Source organism: Pelodiscus sinensis, chromosome 12, assembly GCF_052426305.1.
Source record: "Pelodiscus sinensis isolate ZL-2025 chromosome 12, ASM5242630v1, whole genome shotgun sequence".
In the NCBI taxonomy this organism is placed as follows: Eukaryota; Metazoa; Chordata; order Testudines; family Trionychidae; genus Pelodiscus; species Pelodiscus sinensis.
Genome location: NC_143063.1, coordinates 12374099 through 12389474, shown reverse-complemented (window position 1 = coordinate 12389474; position 15376 = coordinate 12374099). Strand labels below are relative to the sequence as shown.

General features: G+C 42.7%; 1 protein-coding gene across 6 annotated transcripts in view; it reads right to left on the bottom strand.

Moving 5' to 3' along the window:
* PHAF1 (phagophore assembly factor 1) overlaps window positions 1-15376 on the bottom strand; it is a 100004-nt gene that overhangs the window by 4343 nt on the left and 80285 nt on the right. For all 6 annotated transcript variants that reach the window (XM_075940357.2, XM_089781436.1, XM_075940354.2 and 3 more), the window contains 6 exons: window positions 14825-14958; window positions 13611-13694; window positions 9280-9362; window positions 8007-8050; window positions 6280-6323; window positions 4635-4693 (listed from right to left, as the gene is read on the bottom strand). In XM_075940357.2, the coding sequence (XP_075796472.2) occupies window positions 4635-4693; window positions 6280-6323; window positions 8007-8050; window positions 9280-9362; window positions 13611-13694; window positions 14825-14958 (448 nt within the window). The remainder of the gene's footprint in view (window positions 1-4634; window positions 4694-6279; window positions 6324-8006; window positions 8051-9279; window positions 9363-13610; window positions 13695-14824; window positions 14959-15376) is intronic.

Genomic DNA, 15376 nt, shown 5'->3' with positions numbered 1-15376 from the left:
CAGTGTGTCCACATCCTTACTATAGTGGGGAGCCCAGAACTGGACACAATACTCCAGATGTGGCCTCACCAGTGCCGAATAAAGGGGAATAATCACCCCTCTAGATCTGTTGGCAATGCTCCTCCGAATGCACCCTAATATGCCATTAGCTGTCTTGGCTACAAGGACACACTGTTGACTCATATCCAGCTTCTCATCCACTGTAATTCCCAGATCCTTTTCTGCTGAACTGCTGCATAGCATGTTGGTCCCCAGCCTGTAACAGTGCTTGGGATTCTTCTGTCCAAAGTGCAGGACTCCTGGTTGAACCTCATCAGATTTCTTTTGGCCAAATCCTTTAATCTGTCTAGGTCACTCTGGACCTTATCCCTGACCTCCAGCATATCTACCTCTCCCCCTAGCTTAGTGTCATCTGCGAACTTGCTGAGGGTGCAATCCAGCCCCTCATCCAGGTCATTAATAAAGATGTTGAGCAAAACTGGCCCTAAAACCGACCCTTGGGGCACACCGCTTGATACCAGCCGACAACCAGACATTGAGCCGCTGATCACTACCCATGAAGCTCAACAATCTAGCCAGCTTTCTATGCACCTTACAGTCCCCATTTATCCAATCCATACTTCCTTAACTTGCTGGCAAGAATAGCGTGGGAATACTATTGTCAAGAATACTACTGTCTAGTCAACAATGTTAGTCTGAAAGGCCAATTAATATAGTTCTCTGAAAGGAGACCCAGATTTAATTGAGGTGGGGGAGGGTCTACTAGAGGTCTGTAAACAGAGGAAGCTGGCCACTGAAAATTTTGCATTTTTTTTATTTGACTTCATATTAAATAAACATTTAAAGTCATGCACCTTGTTAATTATCTCTTGTTTAAGTATTTTTTCTTCCATATCAGTTTAAAAATATATAAAAGATATTTTAATGACTTGAGTGCCACACATCTGAACAAGCACACATGACCTCAATATTGTTGCAGAGGACAACAATTATTCCACTCACGGATGGAAAATCTTAAAGGGAACACTGGTTAGTACTGTTTTCCGGGTTGGTTTTCTGTCAGATATAGTCTATTAGTAAGTTCTGACTTCTTCTGCAATTGGTGAATTTCCTTAACTGAATGTGACATATACAGTAATTCCTCATTTAACACGATAAATGCGTTTCTGAAAATGTTTGTGCTAAGTCAAAACGTACTATGCAGGGTCAATTTTCCCATTAAAAATAATGGAAAAGGTGAGGGCTGCGTTTCTGGTGGTGGTGGTGAAGTCAATTTTTTGTTGGTGCTGGGTCATCAACGTCAACATTAGATAGCTAGCAACACAAGTTACTGTAGTTTGTTAAAAAACAAAGATACACACGTACGTGAGCGGAGAGCTTTGACCACGTGTATTCATCCACTCATGCACATTACCACTGTTTTTACCAACTTATATCACCGTGTGAAGTAGTCTGCCACTTAATTATTTTCATGTTATTTTGGGGACAGTTGTATTATTCGAAAAACGTTCTCTAAAAAAATTGTGCTATTGCGAAAATGTGTTAAGTGGGCACGTGTTAAATGAGTAATTACTGTACCTTCAAAATTAAGCATGGTTGAACCACTGTAAACAATCCACATTACAAATGAAAGAGCTTGATTCAATAGAGCATTACTTTAGTTTTAATCGTGGTGTGGCTCTAGTGATTTTACACAAATAAACTGGAATAATGCGGTGAAGAATCAAGCCAACAATATTTTAATAGTAACTAATATAAGATGGGTGAAAACAAGGCCAAAGTTAAGCATTTCTGAAATTTATGAAAGATTTTCATCATGTTCATCCATGACTATCAGCAGGGCTCGCTGAACTGCGGAGAGCCCCGCTCGCCAACCGCACTGTCCGGCGATCTGCGCATGCGCAGATCACATGAACCCGGCTCTTCTGGGTTGCAATCTAATGCATTGTCATACTCGACTGCATTATTTGTCAAGCCCTGACTATCAGACTCATATTGCTCTCACTCTTGTACTTGACAAAATTACTCACATTTTGTAAATGATTTCAGGGCTAGAAATCATAGCCTCACATAGCCATGCTGACTAGTGGCCTGTCTTTTACCCACAGAAGTGGCACAATACAACCAAAAGCAGTGCAGATTTCATACTGCTCCAAATTTGCCTGGAGGAGCTACCTCCAGAAAGGGAGAGAAAGGAAGCTTTGACTTCAAGTCCACTCAGTCCTTTGATAACAGCATGCTAACAAGGGTTTTAATTATATGACAATTTGCATTGTTGACACTTGCCCATTGGAACTGGACTCAGATCACTCATGTATCACATAGGCCATCACATCACCATCAGATGGTAATGTATCCTACATTGATCTGAACCAGTGACCTGTGATGAAAGGTTCCATATTCCATTATTAATTCTCAGGTCAGCCCAATCTCCCAAAACTCATTTTACACTGGAAAGACAGGACTGTAACTGAATTAATTAAATGAAATGGGGAAAGTGCCTACAAAAAGAGTAGGTTCCTTAATTTAAAAAGACAACCCCAAATATTTCAATAAATATGTGAAGTCTTTCTGCCTTTTACTGAAATGCGTATACACTTGAACCTCTTTAATCCAGCTATCCTAGGAAACTGGGTATACCTGATTAAAGATTTTGCCAGGCCAGGGTGGGTGCTGCAGGATCTGGGCATGAGGGGATGGGCATGGGTGCTTACCTGGTGCCCTACTCCTGGAGGCGCAAATAGCTCCAAGACCCTGCTGCTCATAGGCACCGCAACCCCGCTGATCCCACTGTGGTGGGAAAAGGCGCAGGGAAAGCGCGTTGCTGTGCTGCCGTTTTCCCAGCTGGCCCTGACGGAAAAAAGGCTCCCATCTCGATGTGGATTTACAATTGAAGGCATGCATGCGTGCTAAATTGCAAGCTTCAGCAAGCTAAATCTGCAAGCCTTGCAGAATAGGTTGCTGCTCTTAACGTTATTTGGGCACACCCACAACACAAACCCATAATTACACCCCCACTTAGGTTCTATAGATACATTCTCCTTTGTGTAATGGAGGATGGATTTTGGCAGATAAAAGAATTGCTGGAATTCCATTGTTGCATATCCCCAAATGATAACAAACTTCCCTACCCAGAGGAAGCAGAACTGATGCTTCAGCAGCGAAGAGATGGCATAAACTCTGATAATTACGACCAGACCTATCCTGGTGGTAATCACCTTGTAGGAGAAAGAAAGAGCCTAAAGCATAGGCCTGGTGTAAGGTCTGAGGCGTGAACCAAAGTAAGCAAGAGTTATACTATGAGTAACATGAACTTGGTACTAGAACTGCTAGCACTGCTAAAAGCACATGAAATATGTAAATACATCCCATCAAGAGTACAAGGACACTCCAACGTAGCACATGATAAAAATAGTTTAAATAGTGATATTATGTCTGAAACAACAGGAGTGAAAGCATAACAACAAATGGTGAATAGGAATGCTTTGGAGGAAAGTACTAGGGGAGGTACATTTTTGTCTATAAATGTAGGGGTAACTCAACTTAACTTTGTACCTATGACAATGAACCCATACCGTTGTCATAAGTACAAATACATAGAGGCTCAGGGGCTGTCTGGCTACTGACAATTATTAATGTACTATGGCAACCTGAGAGCAGGCAGCTGCCAAGGCCTCATGGAGGGCAGATATGCAGGGAGCTGGGTAGGTGGTTTTATGTTCCCGGAGTAGGCTGTTAAAGACTGTGGCCCAGCTGAAGCCTGTCTGTCATCAGCCTGAAGAGAAAGGCTAATTGGAACACCCGCAGCCACTTAAGATGGATGCTCGCACTATAAAAACACTCCCTCGGGCAAGGCTAAGCGGGAAGGAGAAAAGAGATGGACTAGAGGAGAAGTGAGCAGCCCAGCGCAAGAGAACACACTTGAAACAGCTGACATCAAGGTTTGCTCCACAGCATCAGGGAGGAGGTACCGCAGGAAGGGTTGGGGAAGTGGCCCAGGGAGGGGCTGCTGCTCAGGGGGCAAGAGACAAGCTACACAGCCTGCTCGGGGTTGCCCCCACCCATAGGGCCCTGGGCCGGAACCCGGAGCAAGTGGGTGGGACCGGGTTCTCCCCAACCCTCCCCTCCAGCTGGAAGGGCCAGTAGGGTGTGGAAATAAGAGCACACTGGACTGGCCAATAATGAAAAAGGCTCTGGTAGTGGGGTACTCTCACTTTTGTGGCAGCATTAGGGACATCGTGAGCCTCTGAGGCACACAAAGACCTGCCAGGAAGCACAGGACCCACAGGGCTTAGCCCAGACTTTGCCACAGTACTTAATGTTAAGTATCAATGTAATGTTTGACAATAAACCTAACTCAGGTGCCTTCGTATCTTATCTGAGTCTGTGGTCTTTGGGGGCTCTCTTGAGCTATTATGCAAGCTATCTGTGCAGAAATGGCATGATATACTAAGGGAGAATTCAAAAATGCACACAATCAAACATTTATCATTAGTGACGGAGAAGATGACCTGTCAGGACGCCACACCATTGAATCCTGAATTTACTATGCTGTAATTTACTATACTGATCCACTACACATCTGTTATCAGCTCATTTCCTGCCAGGAATAAAAAGACAGACACAATCTTTACCTGTGAAGTACCACTGGCTTTTCCACAGGATGTCCCAGAAGATCCTGAATACTGTCCCACTGTAATTAATCACATTAAAAGGGTGTCAGAATAAAAAAGTCACATGAAAGGTTCTCTTTATACACAGGAGGTTCATGTGCATTTTGGTTGTAGTGCTGGTGCAAACCACAAGGCAGCACAGAATGCCATGAACTATGAAGATTATGTTTAGAGAGTGTTTTGTGACTGAAGCGGCTGTGGCTAGACTTCATCCCTTTTCCGTAAAAGGGATGCAAATTAGACACATCGCAATTGCAAATGAAGCGGGGATTTAAATCCCCCCTGCTTCATTTGCATAAACATGGCTGCCGCTTTTTTCCGGCTCGGAGCTTTGCCGGAAAAAAGCGCCAGTCTAGACGCGGATCTTTCGGAAAATAAAGCCTTTTCCGAAAGATCCCTTATTCCTTATTTTAAGAGGAATAAGGGATCTTTCGGAAAAGGCTTTATTTTCCGAAAGATCCGCGTCTAGACTGGCGCTTTTTTCCGGCAAAGCTCCGAGCCGGAAAAAAGCGGCAGCCATGTTTATGCAAATGAAACGGGGGGATTTAAATCCCCGCTTCATTTGCAATTGCGATGTGACTAGTTTGCATCCCTTTTACAGAAAAGGGATGCAGTCTAGACACAGCAAAGCCAGCTTTACTCATAAAAACCTGCAACTAGGAGACTGCTTCAAATTTAAAACTAGTTTCCATTTTAGATGGCAAGTTGAATTTAATTGAAGAAAATAATGAAATACTATTTTGATCACTATGGATTTCATGGCAGAAATACAAAGTGCTGTGTCCAATATTTTAAGGAACTCTTTCAAAGAATAAGGCATCTGAAATTTCCCACAAGAAGGCACTCTCTTGAAACTTTGCTGAGATCAAGTTAGCATCACTGTCTATCCTTACTCACAAAACCATTGGTTGGCTCAGCATGCAAGATTTGACTGCACTATATTTCTGACTGTGTTAAGAATAAAAAGCTTGAATGACAATTTCACTGAAAAAAATCCAAATCTGTTAAAAATTGAAATTAAATTTTGATGGAAGAGTAATTTGAATTCTCTTATTTTAAAAGCCATGTTTCTCTACTGTTGTTAATTCTGTGCATCATCTACCAACAATTTCGCTGGACTGGTTACATGGTCCAGATGCCTGATCAACGCCTCCCAAAACAGATTCTGGGAGGAGTGTTAGGGGCCAGAGGAAGCAATTTAAGGACATGTTGAAGGCAAACATGAAAAAGTGTGGCATTAGTGTTGACATTTGGGAGAACATTGCCCAGGACTGTCCCTAGTGGAGAATGGTACTCCACAATCTGAAAGGTGACGCCGCAGCGCAGACAAGGAGAGGAGAAGGAAAAAAGAGCAACAAAAAACTGCTCCCCTCCAAAAGCCACCAACATGTGCCCCTTTTGCGATAAGACCTGCAGCTCCAGAATTGGGCTGGTCAGCCATCAACAGATCCACAAATAGGAGGGTGACAGGAAGATGTCCTACTCATTATTGAGTGACCGCCAAAAGAAAGACATTAATTCTGTGACACGTGGTAAGAGTTCCACATACTCAGCAGCCAAGCTATTTATTTTGGCAACTGTCCTTGTTGGTTTTATGAAGACTCACCTTGCTGTACGTTGTGCATGTTTCAGTCAGTGAATCCGCACTATCTGTGGAAGGTAAACAGAAAAGGCTCTTAAAACAACACAATATAAAAAAACCAAAAAAAAGCCCACTGACTAAACATAAATCCATCAGATTAAACAATAGCACTGGAGACGTAGATTTGCCTATTCGCTATTTTAAAAAGTAAGTCTTAAAGCTTAAATGGCTTCTAAGAGAAAGGAAATATAGATGCAAGAAAAACAAAACACTACTTATTTCTCTGAACCTTGGATTGACTGTACAGCATCAGGTAACATGCATAGCAGTAGCAACTCTTGTGGATAAGCTACTTTGCAGCCAGGCGTGGCTGTAAAAAAGTAGTGGTCGCCGCTATGGTTATCCATGTCTCCACAGATATCTGGAGACTGCAGCTCTTGTTGGCTACTGATCTCCATTAATGGCCGGTGGGAATGGTGGGAAGCAGCATGGACTGCGATACTGCTTCCCGCTGCTCCCATTGGCCGTGAACGGCAATCCACAGGCAGTTGCAATCACCCGATATTTGCCACCAGGATGGGCAGATCTCAAACCCTAAAACTCCCGACGCAACCTCCCTACCTTCAGGGGCCCTCTTATCCTTTCTACATTCCAATGGCGCAGATAAACATAGAGGTGAGGATTAATCCTGGTGAACCAGACCTGGCCTGCAGGACGGTATTTACCCACCCCTAGATTAAGCACTGTGTACATTTAAGAAGCCAAGTTTGACAAACCCTCAGATTTGACCCAATTAGTCCCAAATCAATATGGTTTTAAGTTCTCCCTCTTTCCCTTGCTTTTATCCCAACTCAGATTCTTGCTGCTGCGACTTCCATCAAAGCACCATGTGTTATTCAGACGAATGCTCTCCATGTTGTCAAAAGGTACAATGACAAAGGGATCTCTGGCAGCAATTTAGCAAGCATCCTACATCTTTTCTAGGATATTAAAGCCTCGGTTAAAAAAAGTACATACACGCATGCTTAACTGTTATGCAGGAGGTAGACAAGACTATCATAAAGGAAATTTTGGCCTTAAAACTTATGTCTCTTTAAACATGCAAGTATCCCCACATTTTAAAGAGATTAATCACATGCTTGAAAGTTAGGCACACATTTAAAGACCTTGCTGAACCAGGGCCTATAGGCAACAAGAAACTTAGGGTGCAAAGTCCTAAAATCTCTCCTGAGCCCTGAGATTTCAGATGATAGTTATATCAAGACATATGCCACATATTGTAGGGCCATAGTTATTCTTATAACAAATTCAAATTTAAATTAAATATAAACAAACAGGCCTTATGAGTTGTGACGGGAAAGGAGTTTTATGAGTGACTGTCAAGATAACACTTAAATTCAACAACAGAGGTAGATTGGAATGACCAGATCAGATTCACATTGCCTTACAACTTTTGGACCTTAACGGACAACATTATTTATGTTAACAAAAGCATGCAGCAGCAATCCTCTAGAAAAGTAGCAATGCCGTATATTAGTTACGCCACTGAAGGCCTACTCAGGATCAAAAAGTTAGCTTAAAATGAAGCTGGAGTGGCTAGAGAACTTAAATCTTTAAATACTTTCCTTACTACACATATTATAGAACTGTTCAAAGATCTCTCTTCCCTACTACTGTCAGCACTTCTATTATCTTCTGTTGTTCAAGGCTTTCTTTTACAAACCCATGGAGCAGGACAATGGATTACTGACCTCGCTTAATGGCTAATGGAATCTTGAAATCACAACGATGGTATCTAGAATATTGAAATTTGAAAACTGTTACAAAACACAGGAAACAACAGAAACTAAGTAGCACAGATTGACCAAGAAATGCTTTTAGTGAGCAGTTTACTTTGACTACCAGCACACCAACACCATCCCATAGTTAAGACATGGTGTGCAAATAGTTGTACACAAAACATTACTGCACTGTAACAGTCCCATGTGGATGAGGTAGGCATGAACTTAAAAAGTCCAAAGTTTGCACTGCTGTAGTCAAGATAACTACAAAAATTAGAAGTCTGAGAAATAAACTCAAACCACTAACTGAACCAGCTATCTCAGCAAAAGCCTACCCACAGCTGAAATTGTAAAAAATTCCTTTTGCTACTACAGCTTATTTCATTCAGCTAGATGGTATGAGCTCTACTGGCAAAATAATTCTGTTGATATAAATCATGTGTTCTCAGGAGGGCTAGACAAAGCTTATGAAATCATATACTGATATGGAAAATATGAAGTCAGAGGCTTTTATCAGATGGGGAAAATAAACAATCGGAAGTTTTAAGAAACAGTTTGCAAATCATTCTCTTTTGTAATGCACAGGGAGGAAATGAAAAATTCTAGTAAAAAACTGCAAAACAAAACATCAATTTATACATTTTTGCCCGTAGTCATCACCAGTTCTTCAAAGTAGGAAAAAATGGGAATACTTTTGGAAGAATGCGATGTTTCTGGTTAGATTATGTGACCTTACAGTTCTCAGTCCTTACATGAACAGCCACTAAAATATCTACAGGTTCTTTATAGACTGTTGCAACATACACTACATTCCAGTATATTTGCTTTTATAGTTAACAGCTAGAACTTCCCAAATGCGGTTTCGTTTCTACTTGTCAAATATACAAATTCTACCTTGTACAAGCACTGCTTATAATGAGTGAACTAATAACTAACTATTTGGAATTAAATTTAAAAATGTGCTAATGTTCACGATTATCCTAAGAATTATGCACACTTTATCTGTGCTGTGATGATTTTTTTGAAACTTTATGTGGAATGTGATTTAGAAGTAGTGCTTGCTGTCCTCTTTCTAATGTACACTTATTAATGCACAAGCATGAGATAATTAAGACAGCTTAAAAGTTTCGTACAAGTTGCCACATGAATCAAACCTGCTCAACAGAAACTACAGGAACTACAGAAGGTTGACAAAGGATTTACTACGGACAGATTTTGCATTTTCACAAACTACTATACTCACATGTTAAAGTTGTAATGACCAGGATAATTAGTATGCAGGACAAATTTCTTCACCTTGTGAGTATTTGCATCAAAAAGAATATCCTGTTGAAAACAAAGGAGACAGACATGAGCAAACAGTTTGATGAGAGAATGTCGTTTTTTTCTCAATATGCAGTAAGGAGTGTCTAGCTATATATTAACAGTAAAAAAACAAAATAAAAAAGCCTTTACAACATAAGAGTGACATTTTCAACTATAATTATATGGCTAGAGTGATGCTGTAATTGCTAATGCTAGCAGCCTGTCTGAACAAGTCTATTTTATCTGCCTATTCTAGTTCACTTTACACTGAAGCAAGATGGAAAGCCAACATTCTTATGACACAAATTACATAAGGTACTAAACTGCAGATGAACGTAAGAGGAAAAAATTGTTGCCATCTCCTCAGAAATCAACTACAACAAAAAGTGAGGCACAGGAATGGAAAAATAGTATCTGGTCAGTGTAGGTAAGGTTAGATTTCAGAAACAAGGGCCTCAGTTCTTACATGGGGGTAGGCAATAATTTTTGATGGGGGGGGCACCACTCCTAGAATTTGGAAAGTGATTGAGGGCCACACTCTTCCATGCTATTAATGGAGGAAGTATAGGGATAGAATAGCAAATAACCCATTGATATGTAGGTAAGATTCCGAGCCACGATCTCTGGTTAAGCTTTTCCACATAGGAAAACAGACAATGGGCCCTAGGAAAAATACAGAAAAACAGCCTCGCCCATGTATCACAAATGGAAGGAGCCAAAGTAGCATAACATTAGGTGGGAAGCCATAACTGAACACCCTTATCATGAGTTTCACACACACAAAGAATGCCAAAGCCCTGAAAGGGGGCCTCATAGTCTGCCATCCTGTATGGGAAAGAAAAACAGTTGCCTTCCAAAGGCCAAGCACAGATTTAGGGAAAGGCCTAGCATGTCACTATGAGACGACGCCCTCCCTCCCTAACAATCCAGGCTCCCAGATACACCAGAATGATGCTATAACAACTGCTTTGCTGTATACCTGATACTGTCTTTTTGCTTTATATCCCTAGATAACACCTATGAACCATACCCTGCACTTGTCAGGAAAGCCCTGTCACCACTCCTATGGATTCCAAATGGAAGGTAGCATATGCATTGCAAGGCAATGCTTGGGAGAAGGGGGGGAAGGAATACTTGTGTTTTAGCAAATGTGTAAACCTGAGCTATGGGTGGAGCTACTATGTAATCTCTAAGGGTATGTCTACACTACAAAGTTAATTCGAACTAACAAACGTTAGTTCAAATTATCTTTGATAGGCGCTACAGAGGCAAACCGCTAGTTCGAACTTAATTCGAACTAGCGGGTGCTTAATTCGAACTAGGTAAACCTCATTCTACGAGGACTAACGCCTAGTTCAAATTAAGTAGTTCGAATTAAGAGCTGTGTAGCCACTTAATTCGAACTAGTGGGAGGCTAGCCCTCCCCAGCTTTCCCTGGTGGCCACTCTGGCCAACACCAGGGAAACTCTTCTGCCCCCCTCCTGGCCCCAGAGCCCTTAAAGGGGCATGGTCTGGCTACAGTGCCCGTGCCAGGTACAAGCCTGCCAGCACCCAGCCAGCAGACCCTGCACCTGGCACGGCACGAGCCAGCCACTCGCTGCCACCCAGCCCTCCGCCTCTTCCCAGGACCAGGCTGGTGGCTCCCAGGAGCCTGCCCGGGGCCGCAAGAGGCGGGCGCCCGCCTGGTCTACTGCAGACACCGTGGACCTCATCCACGACCTCCGTACTAGGCACAGGAAAGTGGCCGTCTAGGGTAGGATAGCTTCCAGCCTGGCCACCCAGGAGCAGGTTTGCATGAAAATCAAGGTGGTCCACTGAGACCCCCGACCCTGAGCCCTGAGTTTAGAACGGCCGTACTGGGTCAGACCAAAGGTCCATCTAGCCAAGTAACCTGTCTGCCGACAGCGGCCAACACCAGCTATCCCAGAGGGGATGGACCGAAGACAATGACCAAGCCATTTGTCTCGTGCCATCCATCTCCAGCCTTCCAAAACAAAGGCAAGGGACGCTCCATGAACCCAGCCTCCATGAATTTATCTAACTTCTCTTTAAACTCTGTTCTAGTTGTAGCCTTCACAGCCTCCTGCAGCAAGGAGTTCCACAGGTTGACTATTTGCTTTGTGAAGAAGAATTTTCTGTTATTAGTTTGAGGCCTGCTACCCATTCATTTCCTTTGGTGTCCTCTGGTCCTACTATTATGGGAACTAATGAAGAACTTTTCTTTATGCACCCACTCCACACCACTCGTGCTTTTATAGACCCCTATCATATGCCCCCTCAGTCTCCTCTTTTCTATGCTGAAAAGTCCCAGTCTCTTCAACCTCTCTTCATATGGGACCTGTTCCAAACCCCTGATCATTTTAGTTGCCCTCCCCTCTCCCACCCTCTCTCTTCCCCTCTCCCACCTCCTTTTCCCAGTCTCCCCGAGTTTTGTTAAATAAAGAGAGTTTCTATTTTTGAACACACGTCCTTTATTTTGTACATCAGGAAGGGGGACTAGGAAGGGATAAGTGGAAGAAGGTGAGGGAGGAATGGGGTACGAGCCCCCGATGGGGAGGACTGGGGTGGCTCTGCGGGCTCCTCTCCTGCAGCCCCCCGACTGACCCCCCCCGGATGGCAGCCTGCGGCAAGTGCAGCTGGGCTGATGGTCGAGTGCTGTGATGTGCCGAGTGTGGGCATTCAGGGCACTCCAAGCAGGACTGCTTTGCTGTCCCTCATCGAGTTAGACGAGCAAGTGGGGAACCCCTGAGAACAGTCTGTCTGGGGTGGAGGTCGGGACCCTTTAAGCACAGCCCTCAGCTAGCCTGAGACAGCAGCTCCACGCTCTAAGTCCTAATCTGATGCCCTGCCGGCACTGCTTCCAGCCATCCTTAACCTCGGTTCAGGGTCCACTCAATGTGGACATGCTAGTTCGAATTAGCAAAACGCTAATTCGAATTAGTTTTTAGGTCTAGATGCACTAGTTCGAATTAGCTTAGTTCGAATTAACTAATTCGAATTAAGTTAGTTCGAATTAGTGCTGTAGTGTAGACATACCCTTAGACTATTGACTTACCGTGTTCATATGTCCTGCTGCCAGAACCTATCCAGGGGCTCAGGAACTCCCACCCCGTCGCTTCTCTCCGCCCGCTGGCTCCCTATATAATCTACTGTAATAAAGTGTTTAGCAGTGTTCGCTGAGCCCAAGTGGCAAGGTGACACTCAGCCAGCACTGTGTGTAATAAACCCTCCTGCTTGAATCTATACGGTGTCTACATTTTTCGTTTCCAACAGAAGGTGCAGGGTATAGGATGGAAATTGGGTGCAGAAGGGAGCTTAGGGTAATACACGGAGTTTGGGTGAAGGAGGCAGTTGTGACCTGGGGCACTGGATTGAGGTGCAGGGGGTTGAATTGTGATCTAGGACAGGGAATTGGGGTGCAGGAGGGAGTGCAGGGAGTTGGGTTGTGAGCTAGGGCAGGAGGGTACTATGATTTGGGGCAAGGGATTGTGGTGCAGGATCTGGGAGGAAGTATGTGGGCAGGAGTGGGGAGCAGAGGTTTGGGGGGGGGGGTGGTCCTGGGATGCCAGATGCAGGCTCTGGCCAGGAGACTTACCACCCAGCAAGCCCATTTCTGAATCAGCCTCCCTGCCTGCCCTGCCCCTGCACAGGCTGCAGCCATGTGCTCTGTGAATAACTACGAGCCCTTTGTGGTTCGTGGCTACCTGGTATTGAAACAGGAAGCTCCCATTGGCTGGGTTCTGGCCAGAATCCAGCCAATGGGATTGTGCTGGGGGCAGGAGCAGCTCTTAAAGCTTTCTCCCTCCCCTCTGGGTTAATTTTTTAAAGTGAAATTGCTCCTCAGCCATGTTTCTGAGCGGTGTGCGGGAGGGGCGAAGCAAGTGGGGAGCTCTCTGCAGTGTCCGCGGGCCAGATCCGGCAGTTTGGCGGGCTGGATCCGGACTGCAGGCCATATTTTGCCCAGGCCTGTCCTACACATTAGGGGTAGCACCTGATCAGAGTGTTGGGAGGGATGCCAAAGCAAAACATTCAAAAACCGCTCCATGGATTATGGGAAAATGGTAAAATATTGTTGTTCAAATCTGACTTAACTCGAGCATTTGCAATCCCATTTTCATATTCAAAGATTCTTGAGGAAGCTACTGAGAGTTCTGCACAGTGTTAGTACTCGTATCAAATGCCAGTTTGAGATACTTAGTCATTCTGAAGGATACACTGGATGGCCAATTCAAATTGAAAATAGATTATTTATGGAAGTCTCCAACTTACCACTCCAAGCGTGAAATAATTAAAAAAGTAGTCATTGCACTTTGATGGAACCTGCTTATGTGGGGAGGGTGAATGAATTTTCATCTGCAAAGAAATTCACATATAGATTTATCAGTGCTTACCATAACTAAATTATTATCAATACTTTAATTTTCTGTAAAAACAGGTTTCACACTAGTGTCCATACATTTTCCTTATGATTCAAATTCTAAATTATCTTTGTACAAATTATTGTATGTTTTAATACTGTGAGAGAGCTATACAATCTGAACTAGGTACTAACCAAACTACTGAGGGATTTCATTTCAATTAGGAGATACGGGAATTTTATGAGAATATTTATGTAGTAGTCAGCTCCCCACATCTTCAACAGGAGGAGCTGGAATTTTCTAGCACTGAAATAAGATTATACTAGAGACTCTACTAACTAGTGGCATTATACAGCTAGCAAATAAAAAAGATTACTCAAAACTGAAGGAATCCACTTTTAAAAACTCTGTTCTCATAATGTTAACACACCATATATCCCTGCACCCAGAAGTCAGACATGGACAAAAATAAAAAAAAATTGCCTCCTTTTAGCAGTAAAATGACAAGAGTAGATATCAAAGTCCTCCAGGTATTTGTGGAAAACTCACTTTATTGCCTAATATAGGTATATATGCCTCCACCTACACATTTAGTGAAATAAAGAACGAGGCAGGAGTAATTCAGAGTTTAACAGTGAAAATTAATGTGTTAAATAAATATAAATTATAACCAGTTTTAAAAATGTAAAGTCTCATGATTACTGCAGGACTTCCAGCTGCGGATCTGCATATACATAGTGCGCATGTGTTTTCATGTTGAAATATGTAAAAAACATGCCCACAAATTATCTTATATGAATATAAAAAGAAAAAATAAACTAGATGCCCATATAGTTGGTAGGACTTGTCCATATTCAAAATTGCATCAATTTAAATTGGTTTTAATTTAAAAGTTAATGTAGGGCAAGACATGTAGACACCTGTAGTTCAGGTTTATATATCAATTTAAATTGACTCTTTACCAAATTGAACTAAACCCATGTAAACTGATTAAATCTGAGTAAACGAGGGTCCACATTGTGTTTATCACTTGTTTAAAATCAGTTCAAAATACCCATGGAACATTTAAACTGTAGGAGCTCTGAATATTGATATGGCCCTAAAATTAGGAAAGCCTTTTCCTACCTTGTCTTCTGACTTGTAGAAGACTTTGTGTGGAGACCCCAAAGTGCTCAGAACATCTTGGCACGAATCACCAAAGTACACATAGCGCTCAAATACCCGCATCTTGGCATCAGCTAATACACCTGGGCCACAGCCTAAAGAATGGGGAACAACAGCCTAATGTTCATAACTTCTAGATCCCAGTACTACACAATGAATGAATAATCACAAATTCCAGCACTTAGCTACTGAAGAGACAGAATGTAAAGAAATGCCTGTAAGACAATGCTGTTGTACTGAATTCAGCTCTTAGTTTGGATGGCAGTTTACACACAAAAAGATCACATCTGGGTAATGTGATTGTTAACTGTCATAGACCCATATCTCAATGGCTTAATTCAGCAGTGCTATTCCTGGGGAAGCAGATTAACATGATCTCTTCCCCTATTGCTTCATTTTACAAAATGCAGTTTACTTATTTGCACTGCCAATCTCAAATTTAATGAACTGGCATCAAGTACAAATGCCGGCAGTTACTGTAATTAAGCGAATATACCCCGCGTTTTTTTCTAT